This window comes from Poecilia reticulata, chromosome 3, assembly GCF_904066995.2.
Source record: "Poecilia reticulata chromosome 3, P_reticulata-male-v2, whole genome shotgun sequence".
Lineage (NCBI taxonomy): Eukaryota > Metazoa > Chordata > Actinopteri > Cyprinodontiformes > Poeciliidae > Poecilia > Poecilia reticulata.
In genome coordinates, this window is record NC_088832.1 from 28,950,433 (window position 1) to 28,975,403 (window position 24,971).

Consider the following 24,971-nt stretch of genomic DNA (forward strand, 5'->3'; position numbering starts at 1 on the left):
CAGGGACTAGACTGTGGGGAAGTTTTACGCAGCTCTGAACAAGAACCTGGCCTAACAAAACATGACCTCCAACCTAAACTGACACGCTGGGGAAAAAAAGCATTAGCAGCAGGCCACAAATCTGGTCTTTATGGAAGTGTTTCTCTGTGCTGAAATAATTTTTTTTTTTAAAAATTAGGTGCGTGACCACAAACAATATTCAGGACACAGCAAACATGAAAAAAAATTGGTCACATAGGCCAAAAACTGAACTTTTTAACCTACATGCAAGACATAATCTGTGAAGGAAACCTAACACTGCTCATCAAATGAAAAACACAATTCCCACAGTGAAGCTGGTCAAAGCTGATGGGAAGACTAAGCTAAGTAAAAGACAATCTTGAAAGAAACCTTTAGAAGCAGCAAAAGACAAATGAAAAAGTTAATTTGCAGAAGGACAATGATGTGAAACATACAGCCAGTGAAATGGTTTGGGTTAAATCATATAAGGGACAAATACAGTCAAAACAAACAAACTAGCACAAAGATAGGAACCAAGATGCAGCCCTGGGAAGGCCTCATGGATCTCTCACTCTCAGATAAAATTTGCCAGTTTGCACTTAGATACCCTTATGTTTTTGATAGTCATAAGTGAATTAATCAATGGCCATATTATCTTGAGATATGCTTGTTTTTTTTTGTTTTTTTTAAATACAGTATATGTGCATATTTTTGCACATAATGCAAAATATTAAATTAAAGTACAAATATGAAAAACACGCTTAGACATTAAAATGCTTTGCAGTTTCTGGTAAAATGGTCAACACAGTCATATCTCTGTCAAACAAATTGTTTTTCGCGGTTGTATTAAATTTGAAATGTATATTATAACTTAAAAAAAACTGCAATAAAGAGTGAAATTTACTTAATTGTTTGTATCATCAACAAATGCTTAGAGAGAGTAAAATGAGTATCTATTTGAAAAGCAAATCCTTCTCCAGTTCTAGAGCGCTGAACTCTTACCTAGACCTATGGACTATACAACACAAAATTCCCAACCAGTCAGGGAGCTGCAATTTTCCAATTAATCCTACCAGTGCCTTGGCATTAGACAGAGCATTCATCTTCTTCACATCTTTTACATTATGCATCTCCTATTTCACTGTGTTGTGAAACGAAATGGCTACTAGCAAGAACCTATGAACAGGACTGAGTGAAAGTGGCAGGAAGAGGAAGAAGAGTTTATTAGAAATGACACTGTTGATCTTCATCGTGAGTCATTTGACTGGTGGGAAGCGGGCAAGGAGTGGGGAGGAGCAGAGGGCTGGAGCATCACCTGGGCCTCAACAGATGTGACACCTCCTGTACCTGCCAGGCCCCATTAGATGCAGCTGTTCTAAAAATAAAGAACCAGGGCTTCCTATTTTTTTCTGTAGTGAAATTGTCTCATTTTCCGTTTCTATAATGTTCTAATAAAAACTCATATCCACCACTTGGCAGCACAAATTAACTTCTCCATAGACTGTGATTGTTCCAAAAGTGTCAGTGTATATTCCTGTCGTTTTGTCTCCCGCAAAATGATGTCACCAGCCCACAAGCAGAGGCTAATACTGCCGCTCTCCTTTTGGAACCTCAGTGTTTAAGAAACCCCAAGGAGATCTCGACAGCCTGCCATTTTGAACAGGATTCGGCAAAGACTGTCAAGAAAATTAATACCTAGCAGCATTTTTATGTGTTAGTGGAAAGTCTCTGATAAAAAGTAAACGGGTGGGGAGAGGAATAAAAACTAAAAATAAAACCCTGAGCAACATCCATGGTTTCAAAGGTGCATGCGTTTGCTAGAGTTCTGCTCTCCACTGTTCATGTTTTTACCAAGATGTACACATTACAATCTAAATGGGCATACTGCACCTTTACACAGCTTCTGCACAATGTTAATGTTTTGGGACAAAAGTCTCATCTGAGTCCTGGCCTGAGAGGATCTAATGGCAGCTTTACAAGGCTAATTAACAAGCCATGAGCAAGGTAATGAACTTTCCAAATGCGCTGGCAAACGCAGAAATAAATCACACCCCAGTGAATGCATTAAAGGAAGTGTGAGTGTACTTTGCCGCCTTCCTTTGGGAGAGCTACAGTGAGAAAATGAATTTGGAGCTGGTATCTTTTCATTGCCGGACCTGAGAGAGTCTCAGTTGGCCCTCTGCATGCCCTGGCCAGTATATAGATTGCTATTAATTAGTCCACTTTGCACCTGCCTCCTAAGAAGCTCGTATAGTATTTTCCATGTTCCCTCTTGTCTCCAGTGGTCATTCATAAGCTTTAAATTTCCATTTTATGAATATGAATAAATATTCTGTAGTACGCCCCCAGCAAAAAAAAAAAAAAAAAGATTTGATGACTTCAAACAGGACCAACGAGTATTCTATCAAAAGTGGGGAAATAAAGGACTCTTTTCTGAAGTAGAGTCATGTATTTGCATTAAGAGGGGTGAAGACCTTCCTATGGAGCTCACTGAGGATACAGAAGCAAGACAAAATTCATCGAGTCGATTGTTTGACCTCTTCGTGCTTGGCTCGCATTGAGGAGGGCTCATTTTATCCCTCAAACAGAGCTTAAACGCAGAGCTGGAGAACATTTGAGCTTTATAGCACTTTTGTCCTCCGCACTGAAGAGACCTTTGTAATCTGCTCTTCAAACAATAACACTTCTTTAAAACAATAATGTCTGAGCACGTGGTTAAAGCCTGGCTTGAGTCTTTTAAACTCAAACTCCATTAAAGAATCGATGTTTAGATGGGTGTATTCTATTATACGTCTTTTCAAAGTAATATGACATTGATATTATACACATACATCAGGTTTCCTGTCAACAAATACTTTTATATTATCCATAAAAATGATAAAGTGTGCCACAATGCCCAGAGAATGTTGATGATGAAACTGTAGATTTTTATTTTCAGGCAGCAGCCAATACACATCCACGGGCACTGTCATCTATACGTCTCCTTCTGCCTCTTTCCACCCCCACTCTCTATTCTCCAGACTGAAGGTGGAGGCAATTGTGTGGAAAATGGTTCTGTGTCAGTCTTCAGCCATGTCCAAACTGAGGTGTCATGTGGACAGCCCCATTTTATGAATGCAAATAAAAAGGGAGATCAAAAAAGTTATCAAAACACTACTGACATCTGACAATTGCTTGTCTCAGGAAGCCTTTTCATTTCAGCACCCGGTATATTAAAAATTAATGGATTTTGCACAGACGCCATATGCTGTCAAGATTGATGCTTCTCTCAATGGAATAAAGTGCTACTTGTGTTGTAGACTACAGTATATGCATATAGATTGTTCTTTTATTTTTGCTTTATTTTCCTTTTGTTTCTCTTTTGCTCTCTTTATAACTTTCTTTTTAATTTTGTTAGGAAACTTTTCCTTTTTTCGGTCTCTTCAAGAAAAGAATCAGTTGCTGTAAAGCAAATTCTAAAAAAAAAGTTTCAGCTGCTGCTTGCCAATAATGGGTATATTCTCTTTAAAGAGCAATTTTGCTGCCCCATCGTCACAGTAAATATTTACTTCCTTTTTTTCCACATGGTTCTATCAGTTATTGGCCTCAGGCAGGATAGTCGGGAAGCTTGGTTGCAGCGAGTGTTCACAAAGCACGGACAGCTGCATCCAATGATAGAAAATGCATACTAGACCGCTGGGTACATTTCAAATGTGGAGTAATGTTCTAGGCAGCACAACAAAGATATTATGCTTCTGAAAGACTCATTAGAATACCCAATGCCGGTAGGCCTGGAAGGCCTGCCACAAGTCAAAGTCAAGCTCACACACATGCACACATGTGCACGCACACAAGTGGTAGCACTTAATTCTAGTGAGAAAAGCATCCATCTTTTGTGTGCAACCTGCGGCTTCTGACCCACAGGTCGCAGACCCCTGATGTAGGACGCTCCTATAAAAAGTGAATCTTTTCTCCAAAGTTATTTGGAGATGCAATGTTCTCAAAATCTTCCTAATGACCCATTTGTTTTAAATAAAATTTTGTCTTGGTTTACTGGCCTGTTTCAAAAAACTGTTTGACCCCCGGAAAACCTCACCAGATAGGCGTTCGGGAGCCCTCTTGAAATTGTAGCTATATTAATAAATATCTGAGTATCTGCTGTGGAAGTTTATAATTTAAGGCTGACTTAGTTAGTTCACTAGTTAACACACTTACACAACCAGATTGTCGTACCAAGCTGTCGAAAATTGTTTTATGTCTGTTTATTGCAGAGAATATTTGCCATAATAAAGTCAGTATCTCAAAATTCCAAAATTTCCTTCAAAAGGTGCACGCTAGTGAAAGTCACTGCATTTTGTAAAATAACTTTTACCAAGGGGTGCATCCAGATTGACAGTCAATTTCAGTAATCCTGGTTCCTTTGCTATCCTATTTCAAATGAGCTTTTTTTCTTCTTCTTCAGTAAATTCTCTAAATTAATAGCTACTTACAGTTATTTGTATGCACCAGATAAATTCTGTAGCACTAAATGAGGCTTTATCACTTGTGCTTCACAAATTCCTTCCATCTTTGCACTATAAACCGTTACACAATATTACAAGCTGTTAAGACTTCTCAAAATATTTTATCACACAGCAGAAGCTTGTGCCACAACTCTGTGGGGCTCTATAATAAACCATGTCTGAAAGGGAAGAAAAACAACATTAAAGTTATGGTCTAATTATTGATCATCTTTGATGAGCTTAAGAAAAGTTTCAAAAAGTGGGTGGGACCCAATTCATACTTAAGACTGAATTTGGGCATTACCCAAGAAATCAGTGTTTTAACAACAGAAAGAGAAATATCAAACAGTAGTGTTACAAGAAGTATGCTGTATTTTCTTTCTCCTTTTTGACAGCCACAAAATCCATTCAGTGAGCGTGTCACATCTGTTAACACAAACTTGTAATTAGATTAGCCAGAGAAGAACAAAAATAGACATGATGAAGATCCATAGATAAATAATAATTAATTGTAATTATATGCATTAAAAATCTACCAAGCATCCTGGAACACAATGGGAATTGACTACAAAACAGATTCAAAAGAGAATTTGGACCTGGCACACTTATTTTTTGTCTCAAATCCACATTTACAGAAGTAGCTCAGCATTTCCTTCACATTCAAACAAGAAAGTCATCTTGTTTCAATGTTTTAGACTTAGTCCTGTTAGAAATGTTAGCTGCTGGTGTTTACAGTACATTAGTATCTTTCCTGCACCATCTGCTAGAGGTTACATTTGAGGCTATGTGCTGCCACCAGCAGAAAGGAACCATGAAACTGCAGTCCAATGGGAGGATGTTTCTACCCTGGGGTCATCACCACATTTTGAACAATTAGTTGTTTTTTTTTTTACTTAAAAAAGTGCAGAAATTTAACAGTATAATCTTACTTTTGCACATCAATTTCACCAGTTTTTTTTTTGTTTTTTCAGGGGTGTGGCGGGAGGTTAAGTCCTGTTTGACTGCACATAATATACATAAGTTATGATCAATAAATACACAGAAACAATCCACAATAAATAAAGTTCTGTTAGCCAAATAAAAAGAAAATAGAAAAAACAGAAATACAAAAAAATGGGATTTTATTAAGGCATACTATAATGTTTTCCTTGACCTAGTCAGGTGCTTTTAATTCATAAAACTAAATGGATAAGTTTGTTGTCTGAACCTAACACATCAGAATTAATAAAATAAAAGGCAAATTTTAATTTAACAAAATGGTTAAATAGCCCTTTCGAATAATACCTTAGAAAGTTGTTTGAAGTTGGAAATGTGATGTCAAATCCAAATCTGCCTTTGTATTTAGAATATTTATATTCTCTGAAATAATATTGGAGCAAAGACAGTGTTCAAAGGTTAAACCTATATACTAACTCAGTGGTTCTTAACCTGGGTTCGATCGAACCCCAGGGGTTCGGTGAGTCGGTCTCAGGGGTTCGGCGGAGCCTCTGCCGCGGAGATAAAAACACACTTGTGTAAAGTCGTGATGACGCGCCCTGCTTTGCCATCACTTGCTGCAGAGGATCATGTTACTTTGCTTAGCCAATCAGTGCTACGGAGGAGCACTGATTGAAGGAGTTCCACTCAGCATGGATTTAAGCTTGTGTCTTTCAGCAAAACTCACCGTTTTTACCAAATTCTATAGTCTAAATCTGCTCCTTAGTTGCATCTTTTCGGGGTTGCTACTGCCTCTAGTGGCGTGGGGGTGGTAACACAGCTGAAATAATTACATTACTAAGTCAGAATACCGCAAAGTCTTTTGTGTGGCGGGGGGAAGGGAAATAAGAAGGGTTCGGTGAATGCGCATATGAAACTGGGGGGTTTGGTACCTCAAAAAAGGTTAAGAACCACTGTATTAACTCCTTTCTTCATTACATTTTATTAAACATTTTTATTTTTAAGCAGAACCCAATCATAGAGCTTAAATATTTAAGTGAAAACCTTTGAAACCATTATGGAAGCTCATGCATTCTCTGTCATCATGTCTCTTCTTAACTTGGCAAAAATTGCAGCATAGGCAAAAACTTTCAGAGTTCTTCATGATTTTTACACAACTGTGTCCAGAGGCACAGAGGGATCTTTTGGCCTCATTTGCATGTAAAGTGGTGTGCTCCTCTCTTGGGGTGTGAAATGCCCCCAGTCAGCCCCTGCATGCGGCCTGCAAAGTGAGACAGCCAGCAGCCTTCACTCCTCCCAGCCTGCTCAAGGATGGCATGGCAGCACAGTGCGTTGCATCTTAAGGTCCAGCCAATCTCTTCGCTGCCCAACTGAGGTCAACTTTCTGAAGGGCAGTAGGTTGGCAGGGACAAACATGACACTCTCATAAAGACTCCCTTCAGCCAGTCAGCCAAAGGACAAGAATGAGCTATTAAAAAGGCTTCCCTCGGGCTGTGGGGTATCACATGTAAACACTGTAATGTTCCGGGTATGAGTGCCAAATCAAATCAAAGAGTGGTTAACTAATAAAACAAGGTAAGAAAACCATACAGACAAATATGCTGAGAGGTCCATTGTGGAAAAAGTCAATCTTGATAGGGATTGCATTTCAGGGCAGTGTTGAAAACATCTTATCAAAGTTAATAAAAACGGAGAGTGTGGCTGGCTGACCCATCATCTTTCTCATCAGTGTGGTCTCCAGTCGCATAGCAGTGGTATGAGGAGTGGGACCTGGCTCCAAGATTGTGTTTAGATAATGGCCATCTCCAATCATAGATAATCTTGCCCCATCTTTTCTTCTCAGACACAGCAGCAGACAAGGTCAGGGGGAAAAAGATTCCTGGCGAGGTAGAGATAGGGATGGGGCGGCTCTGAGATGATTTACTGCTGAGATTCACTCAGCTGCCTCCATCACCCTCCGTTAACTTTCTCATCCTGTCGTCTCTTGCCTTCTCGCTCTTTCTGTCTTTCATCGTTCACTCTTTTGCATTGCTCCGTGGCCCTTGTGCTGAATCCTGACTCCTTTCTGTATCACTTGGTCTACCTTCCCTGTTTAAACTGGGATAAACATTAAGCACAAAAGGCAGCAAGAAAGGAAACTAGGGGAAGCTAGTGAATGAACAAGAAATGTTCCCTTTCAATCTTTTCTGATTGTTCTGTACAGTAACAAGCATGATTTAAGACGCAGGTTCTCCTATGCCCTTAGAGCACCAATCAAAGGACTACTTTAGTACGTTTCACTAAGTATCTCTCAGGTGAAATTATAAATAAAAATGCCAGAGTGATACAGAAAAACTGGTAGAAATGGTATTTGTGGGGAAGAGGTCAATTGACTCAAGGGACAGAAATAGATTTAAGAGCTGCAGGGCTTCTCTCCTGTGCTCCATTCTGTCTTGTAAATCCAAGGAGAAAAATGAAGCAAGACGTGAGTCATTGAAATAGACAGCCGGAGAATCAGCCCTGTGATCCACAATGGCAGCCGAGTAGCAGGATTGTGAGCTGCCAGCTCTCCCCTCCATCCTCCCCACCATTTTATGAGCACCGGTTTTACTTCTTATCCTGACACTCCCATATCCCCAGAGAAACGGTGTCTCGCAGGGGCAGAGTGAACAAAAGAGGGGCTACTGGAGCGTCGAAATGGAGTAATGGGCCCTAATACCTGCACAGGCACGTAATCGAGACCCTGCACAGCTTTCCATGACAGATAATTGCTGATGTCTTTGTAGTGATAAATGTGACTCTCTTCTAGAGGTGCAAATGTCCTGGTTCAGCCTCAGGTTTGACAGCCTTGTGGCTCCACTGGGACTGGTGCCTGACTGGTCACCAGCTTTCCAAAGATGAATCCCGATATACTTTTTCTCCCTTAGTCAAACCTTGCTGGGCTGTCTATTTTCTTTTAACCACAAGCCTTCATAGTAAATCTCATTTCATTGTCAGCTGTGACTGTGGTTTACCTCTTCTGCCTTGTCTGCTGACTTCCTGTTGCCATTAACGCTCAATATCTCTGTTGGGGCCTGTCTGCTCGGTCTTATTTCATTCTGCGCTCTGTCCTATCCTGTCCTCCTATATAGAAAGTTCATCTGACAGACTAGCAGGAGTTGTGCCAATGAAAGAACCCTCTGTATTTCATTCACGCTGCCTGTTCATCTCCTTTCTCTTTCTCTCAAAAAAGGGGCAGTAATTGATACTGGGACCCAATCCATCCTCCCCTCTTAAGCCCAGAGATCCAATTTATCTTGGTGAGAATGCTGATTGGCTCTCTCCCAGGCCTTGTCGGTCAGACTTTGCCTGTTTTTAGATGGCCGTTAATTAAAGTGTCGCCATGACAAAAATAAGATCTACATTGGGGTGTGTGTGACAAAGGAAATGAACCATCTCATTCACACTTGACCACATAAATCAACAAAGTGGCTGAGTCTAATATGACCCAGGCAGTCTAAAGCACCATTTTAAAATGAAATCACAGGGCTTACACAGAACGATGCAATAAGATCCAATTCAACCCATGTGAATCTTTAGCAGGTTTAATCCAGATTAACCTCAGTTATGTTAGTCACAAATGGCTTCAGAATGATCAAGTCAATCACAATGTCAGTCAGACTATAAATATAGGAAGGAGGCCATGCAACCGATTCAGAACAGAGTCAAAGTCGACTTGCATAATTTAACAAGATTGAAGCTTTAAATAACATAGCGGTCCACCACAGTTTTGTTGAATGTGCTTAGCAAGAAGTTGCAGTATCCAGCTGTTCTGTGAAGGCATCATCGTGTTTGTTGGAGAACATTGCTGAACAGCACCATAAAGACAAGGGAGCACACAAGACAGGCCAGGGATAAAGTTGTGGAGAAGTTTAAAGCAGGGTTAGTTTGTAAACAATATTAAATGATTAAAAAAATCTGACAGTGCTCATCCTCAACATCCACATAGCATCGTGGATGTTGTGTCCATCATTGGAAATAGAAAAGGGAACTTAATAGGTTTGCAAAACAGCACATCTACAACAGCATGACTGTCAACCTAAACAGACAGGTCTACCAAGGACAGTATTAATCAGAAAACAGAGTGGGTGATCTGTAGAGGATCTGCAGAGATCAATGACTTAAGTCAGACTCATGAAAATTATTAATCATACACTTCACAAATCTGGTGAGACAACATTAAAAAAAATACTGAAAGAGCCTCAACAAGTCATGTTTCTAGTTTGCAACAAGCCATATAGGAGACACAGTGAACATGAAGATGGAGTTCTCTTGAATATACTCAAATCTGAATTTTTTTACTTCACATCATTCTAAACATAGAATTCCTGTGGTAAAACATGGCACTCGCAGCATCATGCCATTGTGTTTTTCTTCAGCAGGGAAAAGAAAGCCTGTCAGAGTTAAGATGGAAGATGCCAATCTCAGTACAATCCTATGTACAACCAGAATTGCAATGGAATAGTTTAGATTAGATCATATTCAGTTGTTACAACAATTTAGTGAAAGTACCCACTTGAAAATCTGTAACAGTCCTTGATAGTTGATAGCAAGTGAAAAAAAAGTGCTCCAGTCAGATGAGTCCAAAGTGTAACCTTTTGGTCCACATGCAAAACGCTATGCGTCGCAGGAAGCCACATAATCCTAATGCGTGCACACACATGCACCCCCCCCTCCCCACACACACACACACACACACACACACACACACACGCACACACACACACACACACACACACACATTATTACAGAGAAACACGGAGGTGGAAAGCTCATGCTAGTGCTTTTTTATTCACCAAAGTATGGAACAGGGCAGATCTGGAATGATAACATGTTTGAGGCTGTAAGAAGTCATGGGTAGATGTTGAAATTCTTGCAAGACAAAAAGTCTAAATATCCAGTAAGAGTTAAATTTAAGCTTTTATATGAAAGTATTTTCATGTCTTAAAGTTTCGTGGACATAGTTGAAACTTCTAATTGAGAATTTGTGGCAAGGTTTAAAAGATGTTTTTTACAGATGGAATCCCTCCACAATCACAGAAAAACTAATTGAAATTAATATGTATAATTTGCAAAATTCAGAAAAAATGGAATGAATACTTTTGCAAGGTACTGTATTTTTTCTGCCAATATTTTCCACAAGCATAACATATTTCAGACTAGCTTAAATTGAGAATGACAATTGGAATGTTTTTTTAGAACATACATTGTTTTACATTGAAAAAGAAATTGGTATAATTTATGGTTTTGAAACCTAAACCTCTTAGGTTTACAGTGGTTGTCTGCACTTATACTGTTACTTGCTAGGTAGATCACATACTTAATTTTTATGCACATAAAGAGTAAGCATAGATACACTGAGCACTGATGGTCTGATGGTCACTTAGTTGTGCTAGCACAATATCTACAGCACACTCAAATCAATAGTGTCTGAGCAGCTTCCATAGGAATGCATTTATACTTTTCAGAGTGATTGAGTATTTATCCCTCTCTGGAGTAGGCTATGACTGTAGACACAGCCTTGAGGAGGTCCTGCATTTCAGACATTTTTTTTGCTCCATTCTTTTGTTTCTTTTCGCTTTCACTTTGTGTCCCTTTCTGCTTTGCCTCAGAAGTTTTTTCTATGGCTGTGAACTTGAGACAGCTCCTCTGCTGGTGCAGATGGGAAGTCAATAGAAGCAAGTGACCTATATTATGGGGAACTCTACTAACTCCCAGTGTGTGTCTAAGGTGAGAGCAGAATATTAAGGATTGCATGAGTGCTATAGCAGAGTACTTGTGTGTTTGTCTGTGAGTGTGTTTTTTTTTTAGGGGTTGTTCACCAGAGACTAGACGAAGGTTAATTACCTCCCCGTCCTTCGCTGTCGGCTGGCTTCACCTGAATGGGTCGGTTCATCTGGAGAAGCAAAAAGGAAGAGAAAGGAAATTCCAGTTTAACCACACAACAGGAGGTAACTTTACAATATATACAAAGTGCCAAAATATAAATAATCAAATGGCAGCGTTTCTGGTGTCAGTGTCCCACGTCTGCTCTAAATTGTGTGCTAAGCACAGGAATTAAATGGTGACAATGATGTAAAAAAGATAAATCTGCGCAAAGCTCAATGCCAGTGTCTTTAATTAATCCAGGACAAAGTCTCCAGAGAGCCTGAATCCCCCTCACAGTTCAGCAGAATTAGCACTTTTCAATGACAGAGCCAAGCTGGATATCAGATGGCACTTGGAGATTAATATCATTACATCAGCTCCTCCCAGCCTCACTGGGAGTGGTCTTTTCTGACTGGCCCTTGCTCTGCTGTCCACTACTGGGTCCAGACTTACAGTCACCAACTAAAGTCTGCTCATCCCTGACCCTCTACAATTTCTTCTGCACTTAGTCTGGCTTGTCTCTCTACGCCCTTCTGCACCTCACACCCATTAAGGCAACGGCATGGTCAGTCTATTCTACCTGGTGTGGCCATCTTTTTTCTCCCTGGAGCTATTGAGAGCCTAGGTGCAGCACAGCTATAAAACACTTTCTGAAAGGTTAACAGTGGGAAGGAGATCAACAAGCTTTGAGAAAATTTGATGTAGAAGTGAGAGCAAAATCTTTGGAAGCTAACATAAAAAAATAAAACCTGTTAAAAATAAAACCTCGATAGGTTCTTTCTCGATAGTTTCAAGACAAAAACCATTTTAAAGTTTAGAGTCATGCCGTAAGATGCAGCTTACAAAGCGTGCCTTCACATATCAAATCTGGCATTGTTTTTCTTTGTACTTCAGGCTTTAGTGAGTCTGTCTTTCTAACTAGACATTTCGACCAGGTTTTCTGCCGGTAACAGTGCCCACTCAGATCAGTCAGCTGCAGGGCAACGTTGTGGATGTTGTGCCTTCAGGCAACACAGCATTTGACAACACTTGACATGAACTGAAAACATGGCAAAATATAGACCGAGGATGCCAGACATGCATGGACATGGCTCTATACATGGTGACGTATTGCACTACCCTGGCGTTACGCATTAACGCTAGAGTAAAGTTTGTCACAAAAACAAACACATTATCAAAGACTAGTGAAGAAAGGGTTGTGCAGATAAATGGTATTGTGTAGTATTAATATCTGCTGAAGTAGGTCATACATGTATAAATAACTGAGTTGACAACAGAAGGACCAATTCGTAACTTTTCAACAGAAAAGTTCATTAAACTTCCTCATGTTGTACACCCCTTCTCACAATTTGATCAGCAGTTAAGCCATTCTGATATGTTTTTTTTTGGTGAATGATTGTCTCCATCTTCAGACAAACAGAGTGAAGACCTGAATGTAAAATGTGTCTTTGTTTGAAGCTACTGTACCGGGGTGTAAAGGTACATAAATGTCATGTTTTCTTAATTGTTTGGTTTGTATCAATAAAAATGCAAATAACTTACAAATTTTGTATTTTTTCTATTCTTGTTAAATGGCGTTTTAACTAAAACTCTGAGGTGTGAGACGTTTAACTGAAGTCCTACAAGGGGTGCGGGTTTAATGTTAATCTTTTTTAACCTTTTTTCTTTTTCTTTAAAAAAAATCTGTCTTTTTAACTGTTTATTCAATGTCATATGCTGTTTCTATTTTAATTATGTAAAGCACTTTGAAATGCCTTGCTGCTGAAATGTGCTATACAAATAAAATCTGATTGATTGATTGATATTCTTTGGTCAGCAGTGAACATGTAATATTCAATTTCTTAAATCAACCTAAAACATGCTTTTAAAATGTAACATTCATTGCAAAAAGGACAATATAAAAACAGCTTCAGTTTTAATTGACATAAAAAATCAGCCACGTTCTTTATTGTGTTCAGTGTGACTGCTACGTCTTTACTAAAAACATGAAATTGTACAATAATGACCTTATCTTTGTAATACAGAATTGCTTAAATTATGCCACTTAATGAGCTGAAAGCTATTGTAAAAATGGATACATAAAAAAATAAAAATGTGTGCTTACTGTTTCTTTGAAGGGGCTTTTATTATGTCTATTTTCAATAATGCACTGATTATGCTTACATGTAAATTTAAGATAAGGTCCGAGGAGGAATTCAAAGCAGTCAAACAGAAACGGAGTGAGTATCACAGACTATTGGGGGGGTTACAAGATGTCATGCTTACATTTTTATATGTAGTCATAGCAGTTTGAAGTGGGGGCAGAAAAGGAACATTATAAGAGATTTATGATGCTCCCAAAATCCCTGCCCTCTGATCATTCTGCTTCCAGGTCTTAAACGGCAGTGACTGGTCAGAAGGCTTCATTAGTAGCCCCTGAGCCACTGCAGCAACAAGAGTCATTTACTAACCCAAAAGTACACTTGGAGTTGCTAAGCAACAAAGTGGAGGTAGCCAGCAGGCAGACATAGCAGCCAGGTCGTTGGTCTGCAGGCTGTTTGCCAACCAATTGGCAATTCTCTTCCACACTATTTTTTTCTTTACTTGGTCCAAGGAGGTGATAAGGAGGCAAAAAAAAAAAAAAACTTAACTCCCACTATCCAGTTTGTCCTACTTTTATGCCCCCTTTTCAAGATTCTGTCGACGTTTTCAGAGCGAATCTACTACAACTTCAGCTTCCTGCCAAATTATGGCGTTGAGCTTTAGGCCCAACTGTGCACCTGTAAATAGCACTCACATGCATATGGTTGGAGTACAGATGCTTCTTTGAGCAGCTCCGTAGCCTCCTCTGCAAACATTTTATTGAGCGGACAGCTGGAATGCTTCTAACAAGCGAGGTTGCTGCACAAACATTTTTAAGTTCACTTTACTTTTATCGTCTTTCCCTCTTCCTTTTTTTTTTTTTTCTCCGACGTACTGCAACACACACAGAGGCACAAAAGTCTTGGGGCTCAATAACAGCAGGTGGCTTAGGTGACATTTTAATCCCTTATTACTGAGTGCAGGATTAGCCAACAGATCAAGGCAGAGTTAATTATATGAATTCATCAGAGGCTGGGCGAAGAGGCTGCCTGCTTTCCCCTTGGGCCAAGACCTACCACCCACTCTTTGTGCGCACACACACACAGAAACCTACGCACACACACACACACACACACACACAATCACACGCACTGAGGAAAATGACAAGTGACATTCTATTTATGAGACACCAGCTAGCTTCTTATTAGTACTGCATTGACAAGGAGCGGAGACAACATACATCATGGCCTCCAGAGATGCTTTGAGACAAATGACATCAACCACCTTACAACTGCTCACAGCAAATTTAACAACAGAAATGTTGTGGATGAAGACAACAGACTTCTTATTATCCTGCAGATGTGTGTTGTCCGAAAGTTCAACCACCCCAACCCCACCCAGCACCCATACACCAAATTTTTTTGCTTTATCTTTGTCTCAATGTCCCTTTGGCCTCCAAAACCAATATGCTTCCCACCACAGCCCCTTAATGGGTTGATCAATGCTGACAAATAGGCAGCTCATGCTGTCTTGCAGGCCAACTCTCAAGTCTGTGCTGCTGCACTTACAGAGGCCATTTCTCTTTTTCCTGTTCTTTTTTTTTCTTATTTTTTTCTCTTTACCCCATATCCAACTCTCTATATTTCGCCCTCTTCATGCTCTGTTTCCTTTATGTCTATACAATTTTTTTTCTTTCATCTAATCTCCAGGGGCAAATCTATATCTTTCATTCGACTATGATGAATAAAAGTCAGCAGCAGTCACGGAGGGAGAAAGAATCACTAGTGTGGAAGAGAAGAACTTGCCAAGAAAAGACAGCGTTCAAGTTTCAGAGGTAAAACTCCGGTGTTTTTCTGTACATATTTCCCTTTTGAGCGTTTGTCTAGCCTCTCTGGTTGACACAGAGTAGCAAAGTGAAAGGTAGACAAGGACACTATTGGACACTATTTGACTGCGTTTGAGTGTGATCTGTGACTAGCACGGCTCACAAAGCAAGCAAGATGAACGACTCAAATTAGAGAAAAAGTTGTCACAAAAAGCATGAGTGATTTTGATCCACTTAATGCCTCAACTGACTGCAATTCTTATGGCTTGCTGTTTCTGGATGGGTAGAATTATCGAGCATGTGACAGAAGAAAGAGCTGAACACAAACTTCAGTTCTAAAAAATTACTTGATCCACAATTTGAAATTCTTTGTTTTTATTCTTCCTTGCTGTGAACTCAACTAGAAAACTGAGAAAATACACCCATGATTAACTGTTCAATTGTGGGAACTGGAAAAGAATATGCAAATCAACGCCACAAAAAAAACAAAAACATGCAAACATGGGATGTTCTGGAGTGGAATTTTGCAGAGAAAGCACATGATTAAACACTCAACGAAGAACATTGAGTGTGACTAGATTTCTAGAACACAAACAGCCTTTTTAGTTGTTTCCTGTGTAATCCAGCATACAAATCAACATTTTTCTTCTTAACTAAATAGCTTTTACTTAGATGAAGCTATGTCCTTCTCATTTATTTATTTCAATGATATTTGGAAAAACAGAGATAGCATTCTGCCATCACATAAACATGACACTATGGCATACATAATTTGATTAACTAAAACAGTCTTCAACACATTTTTTGCACATTTTCAGAAAATTGTACAGCTTTAGTTTCACAAGTCTTAACTACTATATATACAGTGTGCATAATGTATGCTCTCCTGCTATTATATTTATAAAAATGTGACTTGAATCTGGAAGCAATAACATTAAAAATAAGAATACCCAATATCGCTACCATATGCAAACACGCCGTCTGCACCTTTGAAGATCCTGAATAGATAAATATTTCCTCCACGTGCTAGATTGTTGAACTCAAAACAGCTCCACCTCTCTTCTGATTTTGCAAAGAATTGATCAAACCCCTCGGTTGGACTTATCGGCTCTCCACATGTCATTTTCCGCAATTAGCTTTGTTGGCTCGTTGTTTTCTTTTGCACAGAAAGCACACCTTCCTAGAATTTTCAAGTTTCTCCCCGTTTCTTTTCACTGTTCTCATCTGGCAGCCTGTCAATGCAGTTAGCAGAGCCTGGTTATGCTAAAAGGGAGTCTAACATGAGTAAGCATGAGTGACATGAATAAGCATGTTTCAGCATGCTTACCGAGGATGAAGCAGCAGGTCGAAGTGAAGATTCAATGCAATCTGTCGCTCCTCTCAGACAGACATTTTACTAATCGGAAAGTTTTGATTAACTTGAATTTGACTGTATGAATCTATAGATTTGCACAATTTGTCATTTTAATCTGCATCAAACTGTGTTTGAACAGATTTTAAAATAATAAACAAGATTGAATCAAATTAATGTATAATTTGGCTAAATAGATGGAACTGGAGAAAAGGGACATAACTGGATTATGTGGGAATTGATACGATATAAACAAAGTGAATGTAATTGAATTGAAAAATCCACAAAATGAATAAAAATTCCAAATTATGTTTCTTCAATGCTGTAATAAGAAGCTAATTGTTGTAGACTGAATCCAGCATAAAACAATGCAATAAAATAAAAAAAAATCAGCAAGGCTTTCTTGCATCATGCTCGTGTTCTCCAAGACATGTTTTTTTTTTCATGCACAGCTGTGGTTTTACATTTTACTAGAGGTTGAAAATATCATAGGTTAATTGTGGTATTCTTGGAAAAATGGGGCTATGAATCATTATCTGCTCAATGAGACAAATTACTTGTGTCATCCGTTTTAAGCAGACAGTGACAGCAGCAGATGACAGATGTTTCTATACAAAGAAAACAACAAAAAAACGTATTTAATGTGTCTGTGTGAGATTCAGGATAAAGATAAACCTTCAGTCATTTAAAAGCATGGAGTTAACAGGAACATTTCTCTATGAAAGGTCTTTGATTTTTGATGACATTTAGAAAACATGAAATGTGCTCTCAATGAAAATACATTTCTTGAGAAATAAAACAAATTAAAATATAGTTAATGTGAGCAAGGCAAACCGCTATAAAACGGTGATCTACATCATTTAGAGAAAAAACAAATTAAATATAAATTAGTTGATGTGAATAAAAATAGGTTTTTTGTTGGGTTTTTTTATTTGATTTTTTGTAAACTATAAACTTCAAATTTTGTTTTATCCAGAACTGGACCTAACAACTGGATTCCCATCAGATGTCTAACTCAGATGTGATGATTTCAGTTTCATTTATGAAAGGTAACGTGTTCCGGACAAGCCGACCTCAACTGAGGATTTATGATCGGCCAGAGGCAGTTTGAAGAGGGGTTTGTCTTTCTGGGTGTCTGGATAAACTGTTTTGAAACACAGAAATCATTCTCAAGCCAGTAATACATCCTTTGACCTCTATTTCTGCAGTGAAGTGCCTCTAAAGAAAAAAACGCCAGCTTCATAAAAAAAGTGACAGAACTTCCAACACTGCTTTGCTAAAGTGTGATATTTAGCATGTACATTCAAAAGAAAATACTGTACTTTTGTCTTTTTTTTTCTTTTTCTTGATTCACACACAAAATACAAAGTTTTAGAAACTCAAGTATCTCATGGTTCACTGAAAAAGTAGCTCTCAGATCCCCACACACTGTAGCAGGCCAAATTACTGTTTCCATCACCCAATGCTCACACGTCAGGACATCCTGCCCATCACTTCTGTCTGGAAGGGGAAACAGGGCCAGCATGGTGGGAATCAGTCTTCTCCTCAAATTGGTGTGCGAATTCACAGCGGCCTCCCTATGAGACTGCAGAGACAGGAGAGGTTGGGCCCGCTGTGCGTGTTGGTGGGGATGGCTTTGAGCTGGAGTGATCACACGCTGCCTGTCTCCCCCGAAAACACATGAAGGAGTGCTGTGTCTGCCTCACTGTGAGGAAGAGTGAGAAGGGGTGCTGACAGCTCAGCCGAGGGTTGCTGACAGTGAGATGGAGTCTATTTTTAGCTCTATAAGCCAGAGCTCCTATTTAAAGATTGCATTTTCATTGTCGGCTTGGAAAAAGAGGGAGGTGTAGCAAACACTTAAAAAATAAAATAAAATAAACCATTAAACGAATAAACTAATAGAATAAAAAGTTGCTCATATCCAGCTGACAGAGTAATCCCCGTAGTGATGCTCCTCTGTTTGTGTTTGGTCTCTAATCTCCGTCCCGTTTTCCATAATTACCTGGCAATTGATCCCCCCATGGAGCATTTTTTAATTAAATTTATCTCTATGTATCTCGTATTGACTCCTTGGTCCTCTGAGAGGCTCAGCCGAACATCTGAATCAATTTTTAACACCGCACCCTGCTTAGCCTGGTCCACCCCAATCACGTCTTGGGGACTGTAGCCCAACCCGCATCAATAACAGTCTTATTCTCTGATTCTATATTTATTTCTTACCAATCTGTACCTAACAGGCCTCCTGCAGCGGGGAGACAGCACGGGCCTTACAAAGACAGACAGTTGATGAGAGATCGAGCCATCGTGTTTTATCTTCTGCTCCATAAAGCCTCTGTTCTTCCTCTTACTGTGGATGGACGGCTGTGTAGATCACTGAAACCAATGGCCAGTGCACTATATTACATTTATTGCCCCCCATTTTTTCCTCCCTATTTCCCTCCTTCCTCTTCCTGTGAAAGTGAAAAAAAGGCAAGGTGAATCAGTCTAGAGGTGGGTTAGAGGAAGGAGGGGGTGACAATTCGACACAGTGAGACAAGACTAACAAATTAGTCAAAGTGACAGGGAGTTTTATGAGGTCTGTTCTTGTGAGGCGAGAGCTCCTCTCTTTCTCTTTCATGGGCCGCAGGGACACTATACCGGGGCATTCAGTGTGTGTGTGCGTGTGTGTGCGTGTGTGTGCGCGCGTGTGTGGGTGTGTGTGTGTGTGTGTGTGTGTGTGTGCATGTGTTTGTTTGTGCATTTGAAATGTTGAAAAGATCTGAAGAGAGTAAAGGAACAACAAACAATGACAGAGAAAAAGAGAAATAAGACCCGGTCTGCAAATTGTTGTTCTTATTTTGGTTGTTCTGATAAAAATAAGAATCTTTTTTTGATTTTTTTTTTTGCCAATTTAAAAAGTTCCACTTTCATAATTTACCAAATTAAATCTAACATATTTTCAAAGAAATGATATGCAAGTTTAACAAACATGAGTGTATCCTGATAACCAACCAATTGTGTTAAACTGTAAATCCTTAAAAATAATATTTAAATCTTATCTATTACCTCAGTAAGATTTTTAACGTGTGGTCTAGTTAGCCTGGCTGATACTCTGTATTGGGTATTTTTGGGAACCACATGTGTGCAAACCTGTGCTTCCACGTCCTGGTATATTTGAAATAAAACGCAAAGGAGGATCTGCTCCTAAAATATTACAACTCTGTTCTAACAAAGTTTGTCAACTTTTAAATAAGCAATTATAAATGTAATTATGCTATTTATAAATCACAGGTTCATGATGCCACAGAATGTATACATTTTATATGAAAAAATAATAATAATTGCTTCACTTTCTGGTTGCCGGATATATTTTGGAAATTATTTCTAATCTGGTGTATTCTTAAAACATTTATAACGTCAGTAAGGCTTTTTTTTTTCTCTCTTAACCCATCCATTAAAGGAATGACTCATTTTTCAGTATCTTACCATCCGTTACCATCTGCAGCATTCCTTATTGATTTAGAAATGTCATTCCAACATGATTCAAGCTGTCAGATGTTAAACTTTTGAAGAATGTCTCATCAGATCAGGACCAGTAGTTCAAAAACTAAACAAATGCTTTGCCATCTCTTTGATCATTTCAGCACCTACAGTGTTTGAGTGAAGAGAGGACATCTGTGACTGGATGCAGAAGTGTTCACAATGAACAGCAATCAACTGTGACTAGTCTGACACATTCTTATGTTTATGGCAGCCACTTTCATCTACAGTGACTTAGACAGCACAGGTAGGTGATCTGATTGATGTGCTTTATATTATTCTTAGTGGTGGGACTCGATTCAATTTTTTAATTAATTCCAGGCTATATAATGTATTAATCACAATTAATCACATTTTAATCGAAAACTGTCTATCAAACAAAAAAGGAAAAATTTTAATTCAATAACCCTTTTTGGTGCGAATCTATTGACTAAATATTAGATTGGTTCAAGCTTTCAAGTGTTTCACAAAGCCCTGATCATTCATGTAACTTCTTCAAAAAACTACTTGGTTAGAAATTATGAATGTGAATACTGAAATTAGTTGGGGACATCTATACAGAGTCAAATTAGTATTTAAAACGTTCATAACGCGTATAATAGGATTTATAAACATACCGCATACAGAAATGTGTATGACATACACTAGTAATAATATACTACACGCCGAAATCAGCAAATATACGTACAGCAGCTGTGAACGGATTGGCGCATGGATCAGCTTGCCTGTGCATTCGACATTTGAGACTTTCTCACCGCATGAGATTCACAAATGAGACTATGCATTCAAGGCAGAAGAAAACCTGGAATATCTGAGCATTAACCCAATAGTGGAAAAATCATCTTTTGGACTTGGCCCAGTAGCCCAAAATCACTATATTAAATACATGCACTGACATAAAGTTATTGGATTCTAAAAGTATTAATTTTGTAGGCTGCACTTCTGAAATATACTAAATTAAATTGGAAGGCTCTTCGGTTCCTAGGAAAATAAAAAACTCCCTGAAAACTAACGAGAGCAGCAGGGCCAACTTGTGGCAGCGGTTTAGCCTCCATCATGGGACAGAGTGCACACAATGATTGGCATCCACAACGTGCCACCTCTTCTGAAGTAAGTCGGATCTTAATGTGCAGCTAGAAAGAAAAGAAGTTAACAGACGATGTCACTTTACAGAAGTGTAGTTGCGTGTGTACTAGTTTTTCACCTGGAGTTGAGAAGAGCAGCAAAGGCCAGGTAGTCTTAGCTCCTGGAAGCTGCAGCAGCCACAGAAAGATAGACACCAGAACTATAACGTCCCTGAGAACCGTAGGTCACCAGCTAACATCCACCGTCCCGTGACACGACCAAAGCCCCAACACAAACACCATCATAACAGCAGGACAACCCCCGCCTCCACTGTTCCGGTCCCTAATAATTCAAGGTTTCCCCCGTAACATCACATGTATTTTTGCTTACAGTGAATGAAACCTGTGAAAAATCATAACCGTCTGAGTTTATAATAGTGCACATACTGCTTTCAGTGCATGCAACAAAGCACAACAAGTCCAATGCTCGGGCTCAAGCAGACAAACAAAAAGCCAGAACAGAAAAGGCAACAATAACTCAGCACCTCCCCGGGAGCACCTGTCTTTCTGCAAGGCCACAGTACAAATGTTTTGGACCCAGCATGTGGAAACAGTTAAAGTGGCACGCAGTGCAAAGAAATGCAAGAGAATAATAATAAGTGGGAAGGTAATGACACAATTCATCTGTCAGATTTATGAATGTGTGTCCCGCTTTGCTCCACTCGTACCTGCCGGTCGGGTCTGTGCTGCAGCTCATACACAATACTGTGCTGATGAGGAGTCAGCTGAGAGACATTACAGAACAATTGGGGGGAAAAAAATACTGCTCTGTTAAAACACCGAGCAGCAAAAATGGTACAGTGCTTACAAGAACACATTGACACACTGTCTCCAGGTATGAAAGGAGTGTTACAGTATTGTGATTTCATACTATTTTATTTTCTTTAATATTTGAACAGATCGAATGATACAATGCCAATCATTGGTTTGTGACCTGTAACAGGTTCAGAACCAAAAGTGTGCTCTCCAAGTTCACATTTAACAATATTTTGTATATATTTATTTTATTTGAATTGAAAATCATTAATTTTTACTGTCTAAAACATTACCATGTAATGCGTCACTCAAATATTACTGTTAGGAAATAAATTAAATACATCTTTAATGATTCTCAGCACTGACATAAAAACTAATAAATAGCTGTAATAAAATTTTACAATGTAGTTATACATTTATATTAAGATATAAAACAGTGGACTCTGATTGTATCAAACACAGACAAAAAAACAACAGATTTATAAACCTCCTGACATTCATACTCAAACTTATAGTCGCTTTAATAATGGAAAGAAGGAGCTCATGAATAAACCAAGTGCAACAAACAACGAAAGCAAATGCTAATGTTAAAATTGAAGATGAATTATTTTAATGTCAGCAGACTCCTACTTTACACTCAAATGTACAAATAAGAAAATGTAAATGTTATAAAATCGTTGCTTACTTTCGATGCAACACCATTTATACACACAAATGTGGATATAGTGGCAGCTCAGCATCTGAATGCCTTTAGACCTATACCAGCACACACACACACACACACACACACACACACACACACACACACACACACACACACGCACACGCACGCACGCACGCACACGCACACACGCACACACACCCACACACGCGCACACACATACAAAGGCCCTACAATTGTGTTCCAAGATGCTGTTAGCAAAGAAGGCTGTTTGGGAAAATGATCACATCAATCGAAGTGATAGATAAAAGACTGGGAGCAATTGATAAAGTGCCACAATTATTTGTAAGATGAATGGCTGAATTTGCTTTTGAAATTGGACTGGATCTCAGTGCAATAGAACAGAACGCATCATCATCAATGAGCCTGTCGTCAGATTGCTTTGTGTCAGAACCCAATATCAGTGTGGACGATTGGATCCATCTGCCAAATGGGATCAAATAGACCTACTCACATAACATCAAACATGATGTATAGTGACCAAGTGTGAAACGTATGAGTTTAAAAATGCTCTATACATCACTGGGTGAGTTGTTTTATGAGTTTTGCTGAAACAACTCCCATCAACACACGTTAGTATGTATAAGAGCAAAGGATTTAAGGCACATTAAAACACATGAACAGGAAAAAAAAATATATCAAGGCATAAAAAAATAAAACATGATGTACAAATTGCATCCCATTCAAGTTAAATGTGTGTAAGATAAATGTAAACATAAAGTACAATATGAAGAGTGTGACACTGTTAAAACCAGCCTTTAACAGTGAAGGGGAGAAATCCCTTTCTCACATCTTTTCGGGTTATTTGTCTTTTATTGGTATTGCTTAAAAATATTTGCAAAGTTTCAACTCATAAAATTTGCACTATTGTATCACATAATTTATTTAAGCCTATAAATCCTTTGGCTGTTGCAGTTATAAGCCTCATAATGATGCATTGGTTAACAGCCTGAATATTTGAGCCACATAAAAATGGTAATAGATTAAACTAGGGGAGTGTGTTGAGCTAAAGTGTGTGTCTTTTACTGTGTGTGCATGCTTGCATTGTGTGTTCAGGGTAGATATCAGTAACGGCTCAAACAGCATGCATAGGAGAGCATCAGAATGCACCGTATCTTCCCTCCATGCACAAAGCTAAAAAAGAGGGACAAACTCCATGGGGGTTTGGAGGAAAACACACTAAGCAACGTATTGTGGTGGGAGGGAGGTGACAGGGGTCCGTTGATGCAGGGAACGCGTGTAAATGGCCCATTATTAGGAGAGAGAAAGGCTGAATGATTGTTTATGGTCACAGATCTACCAAGAAAACATTTTTGCAGCCAAAATGGCTTATTTACTTTTCCGTCTTCACTATTTGTGGTTCCTGCGACAGACATTACATCGAATTCAAGTGCTCTTTATATCAAACAAACATCTGCTTCAAGCTATATCTCTGGCAGGGAGGATTGCTTTGGAGCTTTGTTTTTTAGTTATGTATGCATTAGGACTTATTTGATCACAGGAAACCTGTGTGTTTTCAATGTCTGCATTATACATTTTGAGTTTTGCTCTCCTGTGACCTGTTTTTTTGTTTTTTTTATGTTGTGTTCTTCATTGTGGTAGTCCAGTGCCTCTCCATTCTGCCAAAGCTCTCACCGGCAAAAAGTTAACTGAAAGGTAATTAAAGTTTTCCGAACAGAGACTTGCAGACTCACACCTACCTGTTTTTTTTGGGTTTGTTTTTTTTTCCTAATCACATTGTCAATGGAGTAATCTCCTTTCTGCTTGTCAGTGAGGGACTATATGTGCACTACATCCTGACATACTCTTCACAATTCTGTCTCTATTTAAAAGCATGCCCCCACAGTCATAAACAGACATGTAAGCACACATGTGCATGTGTGCTCCAGCGTCTGTGGAAGATCTGTGGGGACCCTTGCTGTCAGGGAGCAGACCACAGAGTGTCCCTGCTCCCTGCTCCACCTGCTGTGACAGCTAATTAGGCCTGTCCACAATGGCTGGCCTGTCTCGGTGCTGAAGTGGGTTTTGTGGCATGCCATGGCAGGTCATGCTATCGGGGTGGCATGGAGGATAGCGCGACCAGCTGATAAGGTGCCCTGCAGTGTTGTCTGAAGACACGCTTCACCTGGGACCACCCAGGACCGCTGTGGCACGGCCTCATCTTTGAAATACTCCCTTTCCTACATTAATCACGCTCACGTGCTTCTATTAGTCCTCCATTTAGACTAATCAACAACCAGGGCCTCCACTGACATCATTAACTTTCATAACAAGCAACAACGGTCTGGGAGGGGCCTTTCGAAGCTGCTTG

At 39.2% G+C, this 24,971-nt stretch overlaps 1 protein-coding gene across 11 annotated transcripts in view; it reads right to left on the reverse strand.

Annotated features, from left to right (window-relative positions):
• Nucleotides 1–24,971, reverse strand: part of celf6 (CUGBP Elav-like family member 6) — a 166,459-nt gene that overhangs the window by 48,148 nt on the left and 93,340 nt on the right. For all 11 annotated transcript variants that reach the window (XM_081605410.1, XM_017303995.2, XM_017303998.2 and 8 more), the window contains exon 3: nucleotides 11,283–11,331. In XM_081605410.1, coding sequence (XP_081461536.1) covers nucleotides 11,283–11,331 — 49 coding nt within the window. The remainder of the gene's footprint in view (nucleotides 1–11,282; nucleotides 11,332–24,971) is intronic.